The sequence below is a fragment of the Callospermophilus lateralis genome, chromosome 3, assembly GCF_048772815.1.
Source record: "Callospermophilus lateralis isolate mCalLat2 chromosome 3, mCalLat2.hap1, whole genome shotgun sequence".
Taxonomy (NCBI): Eukaryota; Metazoa; Chordata; class Mammalia; order Rodentia; family Sciuridae; genus Callospermophilus; species Callospermophilus lateralis.
This window is the reverse complement of record NC_135307.1, coordinates 26,463,166-26,484,439: the sequence shown is the minus strand read 5'-3', so window position 1 is coordinate 26,484,439 and position 21,274 is coordinate 26,463,166. Positions and strand designations below refer to the sequence as shown.

Here is a 21,274-nt window from a genome sequence, read left to right as displayed (position 1 = left end):
ATTCAGAATATTTTAAAGCATGAAACACTGAAGAATCACTGAAGGGCATAAGTTGTTCTCCCTTAAAACCTGACTTGTCTAAGAGGAAACCAAGAAGGATCAGCACCAATGGAGCTTCCATTCAAGCCACCCTGAACAAAGTAGGAATATGGTGGCACCTTGACCTAATTTTAAATTTTTATCCAATTATCCAAAAGAATGTTTTTAAGAATGCAGACCCTAATTATTGGCTTTCATGGCAAACAGAAACATACTATGCTCCCTGACCTCACTATGTCCTCCAGGCACTAGGAGGAGGAAGATAAATGGGTGGGCTGGTCACCTTCTCCCCCAGGGAATGTGTTCATATGGCAGTCTGTACAGTTTCTGTAATGGCTAAGTGCCTTATGTAAGTGTTGACATTTTCTTCAGCAATCATGTTCTAAAGCACAGCTTCCAACTGAACCCTAACTGGGAGGAAATGAACTCTTGGCCTGCTTGTCTACTTTTTGTACAGTGGGTAAACCAGAGCCATAACTAAGCACTGCATTTTCTTTACTTTTTTTGCTTGAATGGAACATTAGTTGAATCATTGGGAAAGCAAAATTACTCAGGACAGAATAAAGTCTGAAGATTTATGATATGGGCTGGGGATTTAGCTAAGTTGGTAGAGTGCTTGCCTTGTATGCACAAGGCCCTGGGTTCAATCACTGGCACCACACACACAAAGATTTATGATAAAAATCTTCAAAATCCTACCACGGGTATTTGTTTTTTCAACTTTATTATTTTTGTTGGAACAGGGGATTGAATCAGGGCCATGAGCTTCCTCGGCAAGTGCTCCACCACTGAGTTACATCTCTAGATTTTTTTATTTTGAGAAAGAGTAGTACTGCTTAATAGTACAGGCTGTCCTCAAACTTGAGATCCTCCTGCCTTATCCTCCTGAGTAGATGGGATTACTGTTGTGTGCCACCACACCGGGCTTTTTTCAATTATTTTTATGGTTTGGGAATTGTCTTTCACAACTCTGATTATTTTCCTCTAAGACCACAGCCTTCTTCTTTCCTTCCCTATTCTCTCATTTTCATTGAACCCGATCTTCAATCTCCTAATCCTAGAGCCCCATTCTTTTCAATATTTGAGTCCTTCCAGTTTTTTGTCTCTTCTCAACTCGATATTGCCAATCATAACAAGTAGACCTCTAATGCTACTTTAACTGCTAACATCCTTTGTTATGTTGTAAATATTTTATTTCATTCAACCTTCCAGCTTCTGTTTGAAGCCTTCACCAAGCAACTCAATGCCTCAGTTTTGTTCTTACTCCCTCTTTTAGGTTAATGAAGAACCAGAGGCCTAAACGATATAGTCCAATTTCAATTTATCTCTCCTATACCTCTACACTTCTCTAAATTTTTATTCCATCCTTCCCTCCTGGTTTCAGAAGTGGTCCTATTTTCTTCCACCATGGCTAATTCTCTACCCATACTATATCCTTTCCCCCATACAAACTCTGGGGCCTTTCTTCATTAATAAATCTTTCTTCTCCTATTTTCAAGTCCTCATCTGCATTTGTTTCTTCCTCTTCACTTACACTGTTTAACAGTTCTGTATACTTAAGACAAAAGAACAAAAAAATTTTTTTCAACTCTACCTCTCATTCAAGCCACTCTGCCCATACCCCAAACTCTCTGCCCCATATGTGTTCTTCCATTCACAATTAAACTCTAAAAAAACCCTCAGAATTTGCCATCTTTACTCTCCCCTCACTACAGTCTGTTTTTTGCTTATATTACTCTACCAAAATTAGTTTCTTAGCTTCAATAACATCAACTGTCAAATCCTAGGCCCACTTGACATGGCTGGCCTATCTCTTCTTTTTCAAAATATTTTCCTGTCTCCGCCTCTAACAGTGTTCTCTTCTATTTTCCTTCACATCCCTCTGGCTGCTCAGGGTCTTCTGCTCTACTTTCTATACCCAGCACTGATGCTGCCTGAGGCCAATGACCTTCTTTTCTCTCTTTTGGGGAATGAGAGAAAATCACATCTATTCCCACTACTTCATGGGGATTTTTATGTGTAACTCTCATCTCATCTCTGACTTTGCTCCCAAGTTCAGCTCCTTATTTCCAGGGCATGCTGTATATCCCCACTTGGATATAACACAGGCATTTCAAAATTAATATGCCCCAAACTACACTCAGGATAATCTGCTCATTCTTCTCTTCTATCAATTCTCATTTCCACTAAAAGCCTCCATATTATCCTCATTGCCAATTAGAAATATGTGGATAATGCTTTCTTCTTTCATTTTTCATAATCTTTTGATAACCAACTCTACTGACAATGACTTTTCTTTATCATTTTTTCATGAACTATTAAATTCTTTTTTTTTTTTTTAAAGAGAGAGAGAGAATTTTTAAATATTTATTTATTTATTTATTTATTTTTTATCGGCAGACACAACATCTTTGTCTGTATGTGGTGCTGAGGATCGAACCCGGGCCGCACGCATGCCAGGCGAGCGCGCTACCGCTTGAGCCACATCCCCAGCCCCATATTAAATTCTTAATTTGCCTTTTACAGCCACTGTTTTCAGACTATTTTCTCTAGTGTCTTAAGAATCAGATTGCTAGAGTGAAAAGTCTTGGTACTGATCTGGATAAATGCCTACTCTTCACAAGACAAAGTCTACATACAATTCATTTTTTTTTAATTAGAAATACTTAATATAATATTTAAGTATTTTTTCTTTTTTTACATTTAAAAAATTTATTCTAATTTGTTATATATAATGGCAGAATGCAATTCATATTACCCATATAGAGCACAATTTTTCAAGACACCGTACACAAAGTATTTTCACATTATTCATGTCTTATACATGTACTTAGGGTAATGATGTCTAATTCATTCCACCATCATTCCTACCCTCTTGCCCTCTCCTTTCCTCCCCCTCCCCTTTGCCCTGTCTAAAGTTCCTACATTCCCCCCATGCTCCTCCGCCAATTGCCATTATGAGTCAGCATCCTCATAATAAAGAAAATATTCGGCCTTTGGTTTTTTGGAATTGGCTTGCTTCACTTAGCATTATATTCTCCACCTTACCTTAATCCATTTACCTGCAAATGCCATGATTTTATTTTCTTTTAATGCTGAGTAATGTTCCATTGTGTATATATTCTGAAGTTTCCCTATCCATTCATCTACTGGGGGTGTATCTAGGTTGGTTCCATAATTGAGCTACTGAATTGTGCTGCTATAAACATTGATATGGTTGTGTCCCTGTAGTATGCTGTTTTTAAGCCCTTTGGGTAATCTGAGGAGTGGGATAGTTGGGTCAAATGGTGGTTCAATCCAAGTTTTTTAAGGAATCTCCATACTGCTTTCTAGACTGACTACACCAATTTGCAGTTCCACCAGCAATGTATGAGTGTGCCCTTTCCCCGACACCCTAACCAACACTTATTGTTGTTTGACAACCCACTTATAATCTGGTTCTAACTAACCTTTCTAGTGCATTGCCAAGCATTTCCCACAAGTCCTACCTTCCATGGTTGTGCCTTGGACCACTCAATTTTCCTCTATTAAAACGCTATTTTTTTCTCACTATATTATTGAACTACCAGATTTTCCTAAGTTGCTTTTTCATACATGTTTTATGTTCACTTCTACTTGGAAGTCTTTTTTCCCAGTCTCTCCCTACACTATGCCCCACAGCACCACGTAACTTCCTCAAAGTACATAACCTTCCATGTTGTAAATTCCTTTTCTAAATCCTTTCATCAAAGATAGGGACTGAGTTTTATTCATCTTCGTGGCTGTTTTAGCACTGAATATTTTCTAAGACACAAGTAACTATTATTTAATAAATTAATGAAAACAAAAAGGAAAGCTACCATACAGCCCTCAAATTAATTCTTTTCAAATTTAGTGGTATAGTTTTATTGGGCTAGGAGATATCATCATAATTGAAATATTTACTCTGGGTTCATTTACCAGCACTAGGGGTGGGGTAGGGTGGGGAAGAAACAATATTTACTGAACACCTTCTGATTTTTTATAAAGAACTATGCTAGGCCTTAAGATCACACAATTTTCAAGATGGTAGGCTATGGGAGGCACACAATGAAAGAAGGAGGATCAGATGACTTGATTCACTAAAACAAATATCACACTAGCATTAAAAAACCAATGTCTTGGTCTTGGGATATAGCTCTGTGGTAGATTGCTTGCATGCCATTTGTGAAGCCTTGGGTTCAATTCCCAGCCTTGCAAAAACAAACAAAAAAAAACCACAACCAAAGTCTTAAAGGTATAGAAAAGCACAAGGTTTAATTCTGCTTCCACATGGAAGATATCAGTGGAAAGAACCTTTTTCATGTAAAAAAACAGATACAAAGCACTTCATAAGCAAACGTGGAGAAAAAAAAAAAAAGCAAAGCTGCTTATTTACATTTTCCCATTGTCCTATTCTTTATTTTTGAATGGATCATAAATATAGAAAATTCAAAAGATATAAAACATATCAATTTTTAAAAAAAAATATTTATTTATTTATGTATCTTTTAGTTTTAGGTGGATACATTAGTTTGTTTTTATGTGGTGCCAAGGATTGAACCCAGTGCCTCATGCATGCTAGGTGAGCACTCTACCACTGAGCCACCACCCCAGCCCAAACGTATCAATTAATTTCAGAAATATTTGACAAGTTTTTTACACTGGAGAATAATAAAGCCAATGTAAGAGGATTAAAAAGTGAGGGAAACTAGGGAACTATTTTTGACTGAATGATAAGGAAAGGCCTTTCTTATATTAAAACACTTAAGGAAGGAAGCCACTGGATATTCAAGGGAAGAGGTTCCTAGGTAGAAGGAGAAGCTTGTTTAAAGAAGCTGAGCAGTACAGATGTGTTCATGTTATAACATGGAGGCCAGTGTGGCTACAGAAAAGGAATAGCAGGAAATAAGGTTAGAGAGGTGGCTGGAAGCCACACCATGTAGGGCTCACAGGCCATGAAAAAGATTTTGGATTTTTTTAAAAAAATGTGATGATGTTATATAATGAAAAACTTGGCTGGCCTTTGTCCCTGGTTCTTGTGAGGGAGCTTCTAAACCCTTGAAATTTCCGGAATGACAGGACTGTCACTGCTAATCATGGTGGGCCCTTGGATCATACTTAGGGAACTGAAGAAGGAATCTAACTATGCAGCTAATGATTTAATTAATCAATCATGCCTAAATAATGCAACTTCAATAAAACTTCTGAATGCTAAGGTTTAGGAGAGATTACTACTGGTTGGTGAAAAAACCAATGTGCTAAGAGGATGACATACATGAATTGAGTCTACAGGAAAGGACATGGAAGTTCCCAGACCTTGCTCCATGTGTCTCTCCATTTGGCTGGTCCTGATCTGTAGATTTTATAATAAAACTGTAATCATAAGTACAGCGCTTCAACCCCCAGCACCAAAAGAAAAAAAAAGTATAGTGCTTACTTGAGTTATAGTTAATTTTTGGACCTGGGTGAATCATGGGACTCCCCTGAATCTGTAAACATTGGTCTTAAGGGAGGATAGCTTGGAAACCTTCCAAACTTGTGCTGGTGTCTGAAGTAAAGGTAGTAGCCTTGTTGGAGATGTGCCCTTAACTTACAAAGTCTGTGCTAATTTGGGGTACTTTGTATGAGATTTAAACAGTAGCTAGGAAGCTGTACGAAAAATGACCTGACTTCTATCCTCCAAGCAGAGGGTCAAGAGCAGACTCCAACGGATGGTTTAGGACTACTGTGGTATTCTGCAGGTAAGATGTAATGGTAGCTTAGATTAAGGTGGTTGGGAGAGAGATGGAGAGAAATAATTAAATGTATACGGACTCTTAAGGCTCACCATATTTGTGAGTGAACTGAATTTACAGTTTTTTAATGATTGCATTCTACTACTGGGATATGCCATATTTGATTAATCTGGTCTTCTGCTTCTTGTACAAGGCTCAATATCAATACTACTCACTTTGAACAAAACAGAATTGAAATTCCGTAATTTTATGAAGTCTTGTTTTTGCTTCTGAGTTCAAGTATTTCTTCTTCATATCCTATTTAAAATGACTGGAGAATTCTAGAGTTCAAAGTGAAAGGATCCTGAGAAATGCTCTTGTTCCTGGTTCTCACTGTGGGAGGATATTACCAGGTAATCAGAACCTCCAAGAGAATTTTGGAGCAACAAATCCTCTCCATCTCTGACAGACTCTGGGAAAGTGGGGAGAACTTAGTGTATTGTTCATAGGACTTTGACCACGATTCAACAATCTTGAATGGCTTTTCCTGTCTAATACCTTTACTTCTCACACAAGAAAACTGAAACACACATCACAAAGTGATAGATAGGTACCTGATCGATTTTCAGTGCTCCTAGTACAATGTCTGAGCACATCAATTTCTTTCAACCCTTGGCAACATAAGATATGAACATCAAATTTTTAAAATTCTTGCTAATTTATCAGACAAAACCCAGAGTATTCCACCATTGTCTATAGGATTTTTTATTATATTCACCTGAGCTACCTTAGAAGACAGCTGGGATTTCTGAAGTCATATTTCAGAAAGGAAAAAAGGAAATTACTTGAAAACATAGACTGATTTAATAACATTAAGTTCTCTCTTGCTAGTTTCACTCAGTCATGATCTTATCTTACTTTGTCTCAGTTCTAAAAAAGGTATTAACAGCTAATGACAGGGTTTTCCTCGTTACTCCTGATAGGATTACAACCTACACACCAACAATCTTTAAAGGAAAATCACTACATTTTGGTTCTTCTTTCCCCACTCAACTTAAGAAAATCTTCTATTATCCTTGTTAGAATCAGCATGACAGTTTCTGAAAACTACCCTTAGGGCCACTTAAAACCAAAGAGGACACAAAATTGGTACCATGGTCTTAACGGGAATCTTTCTAAGGATTTCTATTATCTTGTCTTAACCCCACACTAATTAATAAGGAAAGGACTGTTAGGAGACAAAGGAAGGTTTAGAAGCGTGCTCAGGCAGGTGTGGTAGCAACACCTACAATCCCAACTACTCAGGAGTCTGAGAAAAGAGGATTGTAAACTTGTGAACAGTGTTGGAACTTGGAATACTGTGTCTCAAAAGTAAGAATTAAAAGGGTTGTGATGCAGGTCAGTGATAGAGTACCTGGATTCAATTCCCAGGGCTGTGAAGGTTTAAAAAAAAAAAAAAAAAAAAGAGAAAAGAAACTTGCTCAAGTTTATACAGTTAAGTGGCAGAGCTGGAATTTGAATACAGAAAATGATTCCAGAACTGGTGCTCTCTATCATTAAACCCTGTACACACTGTAATCTACCTTTCCTGATTCAGGTTTCACCCCTTTTACCCATGACTTCCAGGAAGCATTTTCCAAAACCTACCCCAATCTAGCCATGTAAGTAACTATTCACATTTTATTAACTCAACCTAGACCCACCAAATTACTTAATTACTTGTTTATATGTCTCTCTCCTTGATTAAACTGTGAGCTCCTGGAAGACAGGAACTTTTTTTTTTTTTTTAGAGAGAGAGAGAGAGAGAGAGAGAGAGAGAGAGAGAGAGAGAGAATTTTTGAATATTTATTTTTCAGTTTTCGGCAGACACAACATCTTTTATTTTTATGTGGTGCTGAGGATCGAACCCAGCACCCCGCGCAGGCCAGGCGAGTGCATCACCGCTTGAGCCACATCACCAGCCCCAGGAACTGTTTCTTATTTGTCTTTGAACTCTTCCTCTCAAACACTGTCTGGCACACAGCAGAAACTTAGGGTATCTGTTGCATAAACATATGAACACCCACCCCCTGTGTTCCAATCTCACAGACCAATTTACTTTGTCTTAAATATTACATTTCTGCTCAGGCTGCTTTCTCTACCTGGAATAATCCTTTTTTTTTTTTTTTTTCTTCTTCTTGCAGTAGAGGGATCAAACCCAGGGCCTTATGCATAAGAGGCAAATGCTCTACCACTGAGCTGTATGTATCTTTAGCCAGCCCTTTTACTTTTATGACTACCAAACCCTTAATCATTTTTGAAGATCAGTTCAAATGAACAGAAGAAGAAAGAGGATTAATAGGCTCAATTAAAAAAAAACACACTTGTTCTTCTTTGATACCTCTGCTCTGCCTAGAAGAATTAATTATTTCCTCCTCTGGCCTCCATTAAAACTGTTTCTGAGTCTATTATAAACATTCCTATAGACAATGAATTCCTGCTACAGACTATTCACCTTTGGGTACAGGAAGAGTATCCTATTAAGTTTTGTGTATCCAATGTCTAGTATCATACCTGGTACACAAATGACTTCCAATAAATATTTGTGGAATGAATGAATGAATGATTACTGAAATAGAATGAAGGTATAAATACTAGTTCTTCTCCCATAAGGAACAACTGGCCTTCTACCAGCATTCACATTGACTCCATCTAGGAAAGTAGGGATAAAGAGTTGTCAATGATATTTATCCTAGCATACCATAACTGTTCAAAGGAACTCATTTAAAGTAGGAAAAAAGGGTTTATGATGAATAAAAATGGATCATCTAATGATTAATATGGATGAACTCAGTATCTAAGCTATGGTAAGTAAATCTGTAAAATGATCTCAATTTAATATAAATGTCAAAGCATCTGTCCAAAAGTTGTCAGCGAAGGAAAACAACTGTGTTGTATTTGCATGGAAGCAAGGGAGGAAAAACAGGACAATCATTTTCACTGTATTGTTATACAACAGTTTATTCAAAGATCTGTTGTGATCTGAGCCGAGTATTAACACTTTATTCTGACTGATGAGACTTACCTCAGGAACTCTTTGCTCTGTTCCCACAGATCCTGGGTCTCTTCTTTAGTCATGTGTTTGTCCAGGTTACACACATTAGGTTTTTGGGAGTATAACTTTAGGCATTGCTTTACCCAGTGCCACTGGTACCCTGGGAGGAATGGGTTTGAGATAAAAATAAATCCTATACAAAAGACAGATAGGAAAAAAAAGAAGGGAAAATTCTACATTAGTTATTCTGATCATTTCTTTTTGTTGACATCCTTGTATCTACTATTCTGTCCTTTTCCCCCATATCTTTTGGTTATGCTTCAAGTTAATGAAAAATTAATTTTTGATAATTATCAAACACCCATCTCTATACAAGTCTCTCTGGCTTTTTGGGTTATTCTTAAAGGGAACAAATATTTCACAGTTAACTTGTCCATTTTGTTATCCCAAAGCAAACTTTAGAACTGAAAGTCTACCCTTTAATTTTTACCAGGCATCATCATTTACAGAATCATCTGAGACTTCTCAAACTCCCTATATCATTTACTGTTGGCACAGAGGAAGTTCTTATACTGAATTTAACTGAAATATGGATTTGAAAGTCTGCCTATAATGAATGAAGCACTGGCTATTAATTTATTTTGTATCTCAGCTTCAAATCCATTCCTCTATATTCAGTTTGGCTTCATAATGTGGGGGCTGGGACTTACCAATTTCCTCTTTGCCAGTTTGCTCCCTGATAAACTGTGCCCATCAGGGACAGTAATGGATGACTGGAGGGCTGAAGTTGGTTCTAATGTTGTTTTTCCAAATCACTAGAACCAGACTCATTATGTTCCTCCTTCAGAATTCTAAGTCATGGGGCTGGGGATTGTAGCTCAATAGTAGAGCATGGAAAAGATTCGTTTTCATTCATCAAATATTCAATACATACTATGCACAAGGTACTTTCTCAAGAATTAGAGATGAAGAAGGCTGGAGTTATGGACCAGCACATGCCTAGCATGTACAAGTGCCTGGGTTTGATCCCCAGCAGCAGCACCACCACCACCACACACACACACACACACACACACACACACACACACATACACACCCACACAAATAAATAATCAAGAATTAGAGATGAAAAATTTTGTTTGAAGAAAGGGAAGTACCTGGAGATAGGTTAGTAGAGATGGTTGGTTATACAAGCAATTCCTTTTAGGAGCCGGTCTATAAAAGGAAATCAAGGAGTAGGGGTCACTGATGAATAAAGTACTAAAAGGGAAGTTTATGGGTTTTAGGGATTGGTAAATATACTATATTGGTAAGTATACTAAATATACTTACAGACTGTGAAGAAAGAGCCATTATCGAGGAACTGGTTGAAAACAAAAGAGAGGAAAGGAACAGAGCAAGGTCTTGAAAGAGATACAAGAAGGGGAAGTAAGAGGGTGAGAGAACTGTCACTGAACTGAAGAAATTATTTTCATCTTAGAGGAAACAAATGAGAATATCTGCTTATAAGTGTGGGGGCCACCAGAAGCTGAGAAGTTCCTGCCTGAGACTTGGTTTTCCCCATCAGCTAAATAGCAAGGCCATCTCCGCAAAAGAAAGAATAGTTGGGGGGAAAGTCATGAGGAACAAGAAGGAATCAATAAAATTAAACTAGGGGCTGGGGTTGTGGCTCAGCGGTAGAGCGCTCTCCTCGCACGTATGAGACCCTGGGTTTGATCCTTAGCATCACATAAGAATAAATAAGTGAAATAAAGATATTGTTTTAAAAAATAAAATTAAATTAAACAAAAAAGCAATCATTATATATTAATGTAAAGCCCACCATGCAAAGTATACCAAAAACAGATGAAGAGACTAAAGCTCAAGAATTTCTAAGTTAAATGTTGAAAATAATTAGAGGCTCTTCAATGCCTGGTTGGATTTCAGATCTAGCTTAGGTAAAATGCTGGAAACTTTTTATCAAGGACTAGACATTAAATAGTTTAGGCTTTGAGGGTCATTTATTTTCTTTAGTATTCAACTTTGCCACTGTTGCAGAAAATAGCCATGGATAGTAAGTAAACAAATAAGCATGGCTATATTCCAATAAAATTATACTTACAAAACCAGGTTGGGAGGTGGGTTTGGCCCCTGATTGTAGCTCGCCAACTCCTGGTCTATATCATGAACACACTATGGAAATGTCCTCAAGGAGAATTACTTTGAAAAGCAGATAATAAAGACAAGGGATGAGGCTAAAACAAAAACAACTATGGTATTACTAAACTAAGCTTCCTCTCTTCTTTTTGGCATTTAATTTAATCACAAGATAATGGTGAAGTTTAATAACAACAAATATGTTTAGCTACTAATTACAGTAGCTACCAAAAACTGGACGCCTACCGAGTGTCAGACATTGTGCTAGTAACCTTAAGCTATGTCATTAATCTTCAGTAACTTCATGAGAAACTCATTAATTCAATTTTACAGATGAGAGAACAGAGGTTCAGAAAGGTAACACGGCTTCACTGATTAATCCCTCTTTCAGGGCCAATAGTACACATTTCGGAGATGACAGGAAACAAACCTAAGATCTTTACGTTATACATTCTAGGCTCTAATCAATTGAGTCTTTGAACAATAAAATCAGTGGTCCACTATCAGAATTTTAGATTTTAAACCACATGAGGTTTGACAGAAAGGAACCTGCACTGATATAGTAGAAATATATAGAAAATAAACTGAAGATTCTTCTATTGTACTACATTTTATTAAAAAAACTTAAAATTTTGTGTTTAGATTCTTGCATATATGGAAAAAATTTGGATAGCTTAGTAATAATCACTGATGGGTTGGTTACTGCAGTTGACTAATCATATCAATAATTTAATATTTATTATAATAATTTTTTTTAAATTTTATTTTATTTTTATTATTATTTTTTTTATTGGTTATTCAAAACATTACAAAGATTGCAGAATCACATCGGTTACACATCCACATTTTTACATAATACCATAATAGTAACTGTTGCATTCTGCTACCTTTCCTATCCTCTACTATCCTCCCTCCCCTCCCCTCCCATCTTCTCTCTCTACCCCATCTACTGTAATTCATTTCTCTCCTTATTTTTTTCCCATTCCCCTCACAAACTCTTATATGTAATTTTGTATAACAATGAGGGTCTCCTTCCATTTCCAAGCAATTTCCCTTTTCTCTCCCTTTCCCTCCCACTTCATGACTCTGCTTAATGTTAATCTTTATAATAATTTAATATTATCAATAGCTCATACTAAGAACTAGCCTAATGACCAAAGCTAGCAAATTGGCGGCACCAAGGAAATTTCATACAGCAGAGTTTACCTAAGAAAAAATTGAAAGTTCTTTTTTTTTTGGTGGATTTCATTACCTAGGCAGATATTGGTGGATTTCATTATTTAGGCATACTGTAGATTAATGCAGCAAGGAGAAAAAAATCATTGCAAAAGGCTGGGCAATAAATATAGTTGATCAGTCATAGAAATTCATTTTAATGGTCACTTAGTTTGACCACTAATCTGATCTGCTGCAATATTGGAGATTGAATCCAGAAGCCTCTACCACTGAGCTACATCTTCAGCCCCCCCCCCTTTTTTTAAGAGAGAGTGAGAGAGAGGAGAGTGAGAGAGAGAGTGAGAGAATTTTAATATTCATTTTTTAGTTTTCGGCGGACACAACATCTTTGTTTGTATGTGGTGCTGAGGATCGAACCCGGGCGGCACGCACGCCAGGCGAGCACGCCACCACTTGAGCCACATCCCCAGCCCAAGCCCTTTTTATTTTTTATTTTGAGATAGGTCTTGCTAAGTTTTCAAGGCTGGCCCCAAACTTGTGATCCTCCTGCCTTCTCTTGAGTTGCTGGAATTACAGGAGTATACCACCATGCCTGGCTAATCTGAGTCTTTCTATGTCCTCTAATGCATCTCTAAGACATAGAACCCAACTAAGGTTCCTAATTTTACATTTTATTTAGCAGAAATAGTCTCCAAATAGTTTGGGAGGGTGAAAGGATAGCCAACATTTTAGGGGGAAAAAGGGATATAAAAAACAAAAACCAAAAAAATTCTACAACCTATCATCTTTGATCATCATTTTTTCACAAAATAAAGATGGTAACATCTCCCAAAATATTAAAGGAAGAACACTTCCGATCTAATAATGCAGGTAGCCTGGCTTAACCATCAATCTTTTTTCTTTTTTTAATATATTTTTTTTAGTGGTAGCTGACACAATACCTTTGTTTTATTTTTTTATGTGGTGCTGAGGATCGAACCCAGTGCCTCACGCATGCTAGGCGAGAGCTCTACCTCTGAGCTACAACCCCAGCCCCTTAACCATCAATTTTTTTTTCTTTTTTTCCATTGGTCGTTCAAAACATTACAAAGCTCTTGACATATCATATTTCATACATTAGATTCAAGTGGGTTATGAACTCCCATTTTTACCCCAAATAGAGATTGCAGAATCACATCAGTTACACATCCACATTTTTACAGAATGCCATATTAGTAACTGTTGTATTCTGCTACCTTTCCTATCCTCTACTATCCCCCCTCCCCTCCCCTCCCATCTTCTCTCTCTACCCCATCTACTGTAATTCATTTCTCTCCTTTTTTCCCCATTCCCCTCACAACCTCTTATATGTAATTTTGTATAACAATGAGGGTCTCCTTCCATTTCCATGCAATTTCCCTTTTCTCTCCCTTTCCCTCCCACCTCATGTCTCTGTTTAATGTTAATCTTTTCCTCCTTCTCTTCCTCCCTGCTCTGTTCTTAGTTGCTCTCATTATATCAAAGAAGACATTTGGCATTTGTTTTTTAGGGATTGGCTAGCTTCACTTAGCATAATCTGCTCTAATGCCATCCATTTCCATGCAAATTCCATGATTTTGTCATTTTTTAGTGCTGAGTAATACTCCATTGTCTATAAATGCCCCATTTTTTTTATTCATTCATTTATTGAAGGGTATCTGGGTTGGTTCCACAGTCTAGCTATTGTGAATTGTGCTGTTATGAACATCGATGTGGCAGTATCCCTGTAGTACGCTCTTTTAAGGTCTTCAGGGAATAGTCCGAGAAGGGCAATAGCTGGGTCAAATGGTGGTTCCATTCCCAGCTTTCCCAGGAATCTCCATACTGCTTTCCAAATTGGCCGCACCAATTTGCAGTCCCACCAGCAATGTACAAGTGTACCCTTTTCCCTACATCCTCACTAGCACTTGTTGTTTGACTTCATAATGGCTGCCAATCTTACTGGAGTGAGATAGTATCTTAGGGTGGTTTTGATTTGCATTTCTCTGACTGCTTGACTGAGGTTTTTTAAAAATGTTTTTCTAGAGCCTGATCTACCAAGAAATCAGTGGTCTGAGTAGAGCAGCCTAGAATCCTTATGTTTTACATTAAAGAAAAAATTTTTTTAAGTTGTCAAGAGACCTTCATTTTTTTACTTATTTATATGTGGTGCTGAGGATTTAACCGAGTCCCTCACATGTGTAAGGCAAGTGCAGTAAAATAAAAATTAAAATAAAATAATAATATAATTATAAATAAGAAAAAAATTAAAATTAAAAAAAAATTTAAAAAAACCTGTTAGCTTAGGTTTATTCCTGGTTTCTAGTCCCCTGGCTTCTCCTGTCAGCCAGGCCTTTCCCAGTGTGATACCTCTCGGCAGTTCAAGCCACACTCCGGGCCTGCAGTTTCCTGGACGTGGAGCGCGGCTTTTGGGAACCGGCACCTTGATAGTGTCCGCTGGCTTGCTTGGTGGGCTGTCCAGTGTGGAGGACAGAACTGGACCGCTTCCTTCCCCCATCTCAAACCCAGAACTCAGCCCGGAGCACAGTGAGGGCATAGCCGGTAGGAGCCCACAGAATCTGCAGCACCGTTTCTCTGCGTTGCTAGCACGCCGTTTCCCAGCGCTCTGCTGTCTCTAGCAGAACAAACAGCTTGAATCTCCGGGCAGACAGTTCACTCGAGGTTGAGCCCCAGTAACCGATCCTCGGGCGATAGAAATCCTTCCTGTAGGTTTCGGTGCACCCCAATTTTGCTGGAAATTCCTAACTAGATAGCTTTTGGCTGTTCTAACTCGTCATTCACCCGCTCAGTGACGTGGTACACAGGGGTGATGCACTCCATTCACCACCATCTTCCCCCCTTAACCATCAATTTTTAATGCTTTCCATCCCTTCTTATATTTGACCATTTTTCAAATGTTTGATACTGTCACATTCCCCCTTCAAGTCCTCTCTTCCCTAGACTATGGTCCTGGTTTCCAGACCTGTAAGAACAGGTTTGGTATACTCAGGCCTCAGGCTCCTCCCACCCCTGCAAAAAAAGACTCCAGTTGTCCTTTTATTGAAAGTATTCTGAAGGGTATAATTCAATCAAACACAAAAAATTCTATCATTCCTTGACCTCGCACATTAAGTGAAATAGAGAAAACAAACAAAAACTACAAATAGCCTTTGAGATACAGTCCTAAACATTCCCAAATTAAGTGTAACGTTGGTAAACTAGTCCCTGTACTGTTGGACTAAGCCTCTTGGTATCATTTCTCACCTTCTCTTTAGTACTTGCTTTATTTTTAAAAATTTGGTCTTTTTAGTTATATGTGACAGTAGAATGTATTTTGACTTATCATACATACATGGAGTGTAACTTCTCATCCTTGTGGTTCTACATGTGGAGTTACACCGGTTGTGTATTCACATATGAACATAGGAAAGTTATGTCCAATTCATTCTACTGTCTTTCCCACTCCCATCCTCCCTTCCTTTCCCCATTCCCCCCCTCTCCTATCTGGTGAACTTCCACTCCCCCCAGTTCCACTTTTTTGAATCAGCATCTGCATATCAGAGAGAACATTCGGCCTTTGGTTTTTTGGGATTGGCTTATTTTACTTAGCATGATAATCTCCAGTTCTGTCATTTACTGGCAAATGCCATAATTCCACTCTTCTTTATGGTTGAGTAATATTCCATTGTGTAGTTTCTTTAACCATTTATCTATTAAAGAGAACCAACCTATTGTAGATTCCATAGCTTAGTTACTATGAATTGAGCTGCTATAAACATTGATGTGGCTGGGTCACTATAGTATGCTGATTTTAAGTCCTTTGGGTGTATGCTGGGAGAGGGATACTCAGGTTCCTTTAAGGTAAGTGGGATTCAGAAGTAGACATATTCTTTCTTACTAAGAACAAGAGGCTCTGGACATTATACTTCTATTTAATGCAGTTTACAATGGCAGGGAAGATGGAAGACATTCTTCATATAATGAAGACCTAACCCAAATAATGTGGCTTAAGTAGGAAAACCTAGAAAACTTCAAAAAAAACCAGGTATATCAGTTTGGGTAATACAAAACCTAAGTGAAATTGGTAACTTTGTAGTACAACCTGTTAAGAAAGGAAGGCTTAATGAGACAGAAAATCATGGCACTACAGTTGAAAGATCAAGAGCAGCCTCCAAGGAATAAGTGCATATAACTTTATGTACTTATTCCAAATTACCCAAACTCACAGAGAATGATGCTTTCATATTTGAATATCATCACTCATCTGTTTCCATCATGAATTCATACAGAATTTACAGCATGAGGCCTTTTATAAGAAGCAATATAGCTGTTACACTTTCCCATCATAACAACAAATATTTTAGTAGTCATAATGTAGTAAGAGCTCTAACCAAGTTCCACCTCTCAGTACAATGAAAACAAATATTTCTTTTTGAAGATTCTCTCACTTTTGATCTAAATTGGAAATCGTAAGTGTAACATAAACTTTTTGTCTTTTAGAAAAAAACAGAGCTAGGTGTGGTAATGCATGCCCTTAGTCTGAGCTACTCAGGGGGCTGAGGTGGGGGGACTGATCTCACAAGTTGGAGACCAGCCTGGGCAAAACACTGAGACCCCTCTCAACAAAAAACAAACAAACAATCCAAATCCAGGATGGCAGATATAAGATTATTTGGTCCAAATAAGGCATTTCTATATCTTCTAAATGGTTTATAGTAATTAGTTTACAACAGCTCCACGAGTCAAAAAGTTAATTAATATTACTCTTACCTTATTTTCTCTAAAGTAAACTACTCAACATCCTCAACATCCCTAAATTAAAAATTCTAAAGTAGTCTATTAGAACTTTTGATCATTACTTGTAATTCTCTTTTAAATATCCTTGATAGCAACAAGTCTTAAGTTGTTATGTCATTAGAGAATGTGACTGGAATGACATTATGAATTATTCTACTATTTAAAGCAATTATTTTAGCAGAAGTTTACAGTTGTAACAAAGAGCCCAGAGTCAATATCTTTATTTTTTATTTGTTGTTGGCCACTTTCTGCAATATAAGCCAGGTGCTGCTTACTCTTCTATCTTTTGGGAATGCTAAATAAATGGGTAACTTAGATAGTACAATTTAGGATGTGTTCAGAGTAGAATGCCTCTGTCTGTTTTCTCCTTTTTCTACTTACATGCTCATTAACTCCTATGAAATTAGAGAAATCCCTTTGAGGTCAGGTGCACTCACCGGGATAGCCTTGAAGTCCATAGGCTCGCCACTTGCTGACTGGCTGAAGTCCTGCTCTATGTGCATCGTGCTCACTCACTGAGGACACACTTAACTGAGATCTGACGACCTGGCAGGAAGGAAACAGAAGCCAGAGGGCTAAAGCTACTTTGTAGGTCAACACCAGGAACCTCAAACTTCCAGAAATTTCTGTTACGGGGCAAAATTAAGAGTCTTACTTCTGGGATTCTAATCTTAGCTCCACCGGATACTTGTTCTAGGACTTTAAGATGAATTACTTACTTCCTAAAGCCATAGTTTCCTCATCTATATGCTAACAAACATTAAAGATTTATATAAAATTAAGCTAAGTGGCAACTGAAAAATTAAAGTGGACTGGATTTGGCATTCAAGAATACCTTTTCCTAGGAGACCATACTTTAGTTGCTCTTTTTTTTTTTTTTTTGGTACCAGAAATTGAACCCAGGGGAGCTCAACCACTGAATCAAATAACAGCCCTGTTAATTTTTATTTTGAGACTGGGTCTCAATAAGTTGCTTAGGGCCTTGCTAAGTTGCTGAGGCTGGCTTTGAACTTGCAATTCCTTTTGCCTTGGCCTCCCAAGCCACTGGGAATACAGGCATGCACTACTGCACCTGATCTTTGGTTGCTTCTTAAAAGAACTTACAAAGAAAGTATGTGGTGTACTGGAATATCCCAAATCACAATGGTATTTACTCTGGTTAGTCCTAATAATACTTCTTCTGAGGCACTGGCATATGATTGTTGTTTAAACAGAGCTATGAGAAAGAGCAGGGCAGGGAGGGTAAGAGAATCAAAAAGGTGTTCTCCATTTTAATAAAACACTGGGAACTCTATTTACTAAAAGTAGAACATTTTTTCTCTTCTAAATGAAATGATAATGCTAAAACTTTTGTTGTTGTTAATTACATAAAAATATTAGGAGTTAATGAAAGTTTCTTTGCACATAGAGCACCTTAAGAATGGCTCATTATACATAGTCACTCAGTCAAGGACATTAAAGAGAAGAATTTTTCCATGAATAATAAACTTAGGATCTGGCTTACCTTAGATGACATCAAAAGTCCTCTTTCAAAGGTAAGTGATCTTTGTCCTACCAACTTTTGAAGTATGGAGATTTCTAGACAAAATAGCAACAAGTGACTGGTGTATAACCAGTTTTTATAATAAAATGATTATCTGGAACTTTCTAAGAGTCCTAATCAGCTGAGTTTTCCCACCAATAAACACTGTCATGATTTCTTAAAAAGGCCACACTTTGCACTGCACTGTAATTCAGCAACATCTTCAGAGTTGAAGTTTGTGTACTTACTCAACCATATGCCAAACTGAATGAAACCAAACCACTGAGCTTTTTTTAAAAAAATAATCTTTAGTTGTAGTTAAAAACAATACCTTTATTTCACTTATTTATTCTTACATGGTGCTGAGGATTGAATCCAGGGTCCTGCACATGCAAGGCGAGCACTCCACCGAGCCACAACCCCAGCCTCCGCATTGAGCTTTTAAAATAAGTTTTTCTGAGGATTGGGGATATAGCTCAATTGTAGAATGCTTGCCTAGCACACACAAGGCCTTGGATTCAATTCCCAGTATTACTTGCTTCTCCCACCAAAAAAGTTTTTCTTGCTTCTTCTCTTGCCAGACTGTTAGCCATTATTTTCTCCACTGATCTTACCAGTTTTATGATAGCAATTTCTTAATATGCATTTTAAATCTGCTTTAGCCCAAGGAACTAAACATCTAAGCTTTCATGTACTTACTTCATACTGTGTTTTTTTTTTTTTTTTGGTATTGGGGATTGAACTCAGGGGCACTTGACCACTGAGCCACATCCCCAACCCTATTTTGTATTTTATTTAGAGAGAGGGTCTCACTGAGTTGCTTAGCAGCTTGCTAAGTTGCTGAGGCTGGCTTTGAACTTGCAATCCTCCTGCCTCAGCCTCCTGAGCTGCTGGGATTATAGGGTGTGCACCACTGCACCCAGCTCACACTGTATTTTTTTGAGTGTTATTTTGGGTATTGTCCTAGACACACAATGTCTGGGGTAATCGTGGCTTATAGTCTAAAAAGTACTTGGACACTAAGGTGCCCAATGCCTATTTGTTCACCATCAACAAAGAAGACCACACACTAGGAAAAAAATCACGGCTGCTGAAGGATCCACAGTGCTGTTTGCCGCCTACAAAGTCCCCTACCTCTTGGAGCACAAGATCATCATCCATGTGCAGACCAGCCAGGCCTACAGCCTGCAGGAGGCCTTTACCAACACCATCACAGACCTCATCAGTGAGCTCTCCCTGCTGGAACAGTGGTTCAGGGTGGCCATTAAAGACTAGCAAGAAGGGATTGAATAGTGGGTCAGAAGGCGCTCGGTTCCACCTGTGAGTCTTGTTCCTACCTCCACTGCACCCTTCTCTCCAGGCATCACAGAGGAGTGGCCAGGTCCAGCCATCACTCCCGACAGCTTTCCTTGTGACCCCCTTCCCTGACACTGAGGTGTCCTGTACAATGATTTTTTTAGCTTCCTAATAAAGTATGATAGGAAAGAACCCAGATGTAGCACAGATGTAGCAGAGGTGACTTCACAGCAGGTAGATTTTCAGGCTTTGATGGAGGCAGATAACCTGTTACAGACACTTGGGCCACATTTCAGAGTGGACTGGCCCAGAGGCCCTGACTTCTGTCTGGGGGGTGCTGGATGATGCTGAGCAGAAGTGTGCTGAGAAAACCTGTGCACATCCATGAATCTGTTCTAGAAGCCTCAGCTGCTGGGCCTGCATAACTGCAAACAGGGCTCCAAGGTTTCATTTCATGCCCGAAATAGAGAATTTAATAAAACACTCATTGATAAAAACACCAAAAAAAAAAAAAAAAAAGTAAAATAAAGGGAAGTGAAGCTGAATAGGGTTCTGAAGCTTTCTTCTTGTCAAGTACATTACACTCTAGGTGCAGACATTCTATGTTATTCAGACAACTCTATAACTGATTTTGCTAACAAATCAAGCCGCTGAGAAGTTAAGCTCAAAGTATGGGGTTATGATAGCATTAGTTTTATTGAGAACTATTACTGCTTGTAAAGAATGCCTCTTCCGGACATTGTGGATAACACCAATGGCCCATTAAGAGATTATAGGTTCTGAAGGTTAAAGTGATTGTAAAGAAAACTCAACTGCAGCACAGCTGCAATACCTTCTCCACACTATTTCCTTTCTTAATCTTCAGTGGTAAAAATAAAAATAAGGAAGGGTTCCATACGCACTCTTCAGACATTTACTTCGACTTCTTGGGGGGATTATTTTAGAATCCTTCCAACGATCTCTTTCTAAAAGGCCCAGAGAGAAGCCTGACTGTTTTACGAGGAAAGGCTTAACGGATCCTCGTCAGATCTGGGATTGGTAGGTAGGAGGTTTTCTTTGAAGTCGCAGAGCGCTACCCTAACGTCTACAAAGACTTTTACGGAATTTTACATAAAATAAAGTAGAACTATAAGGGGACAGTTAAAGGAAGAAGTAAACACTAATTCTCAGAATTTTGGGGGACCGAGGCAGAGAAGCAAAGTGTGACTAAACTCGCAGAATAACGTTTTGTCGCCAAGCGTGACTGCTGGTGGGCAGTTCAACTCCGAGCCCAAGGACAATCGGTCTGCAGGCGAAAAGGGGCGAAGAAGCCCCTTCAAGAAGCAGCGCGAGGTGATGCGGGGACTCGAACCGCACTTCTCTCCGTACCTTGTGGGCAAAAGGTCCCGTGCCGCGAGCTGCGTGGGCCGCCGAGAAGTCGATGACCCCTCCCAGGTCTGTGGTCCCGGGTCGGCTTTGTCGGTAGAAGCGGAAAAGTTTTCGAAAAGCGTCCTCCCCAGGTTCTGTCACCAGCGATGCCACAGAACCCACGGCCGCCGCCATCTTCCCCATTTCGCTCCCTGA

The 21,274-nt window shown here is 38.5% G+C and overlaps 1 protein-coding gene across 2 annotated transcripts in view; it reads right to left on the bottom strand.

Moving 5' to 3' along the window:
• Alkbh1 (alkB homolog 1, histone H2A dioxygenase) overlaps nucleotides 1-21,263 on the bottom strand; it is a 28,386-nt gene extending 7,123 nt beyond the window's left edge. The window contains exons 1-3 of one of the 2 annotated variants that reach the window (XM_076848067.1): nucleotides 21,080-21,263; nucleotides 17,331-17,439; nucleotides 8,818-8,980 (exon numbers count right to left, since the gene is read on the bottom strand). In XM_076848067.1, coding sequence (XP_076704182.1) covers nucleotides 8,818-8,980; nucleotides 17,331-17,439; nucleotides 21,080-21,262 — 455 coding nt within the window. In that variant the 5' untranslated portion in view covers nucleotide 21,263. Of the gene's footprint in view, nucleotides 1-8,817; nucleotides 8,981-17,330; nucleotides 17,440-18,397; nucleotides 18,468-21,079 lie in introns of those variants that run through there. The other variant, XM_076848069.1, reaches the window with a different exon arrangement.
• Nucleotides 21,264-21,274: the final 11 nt, after the last annotated feature.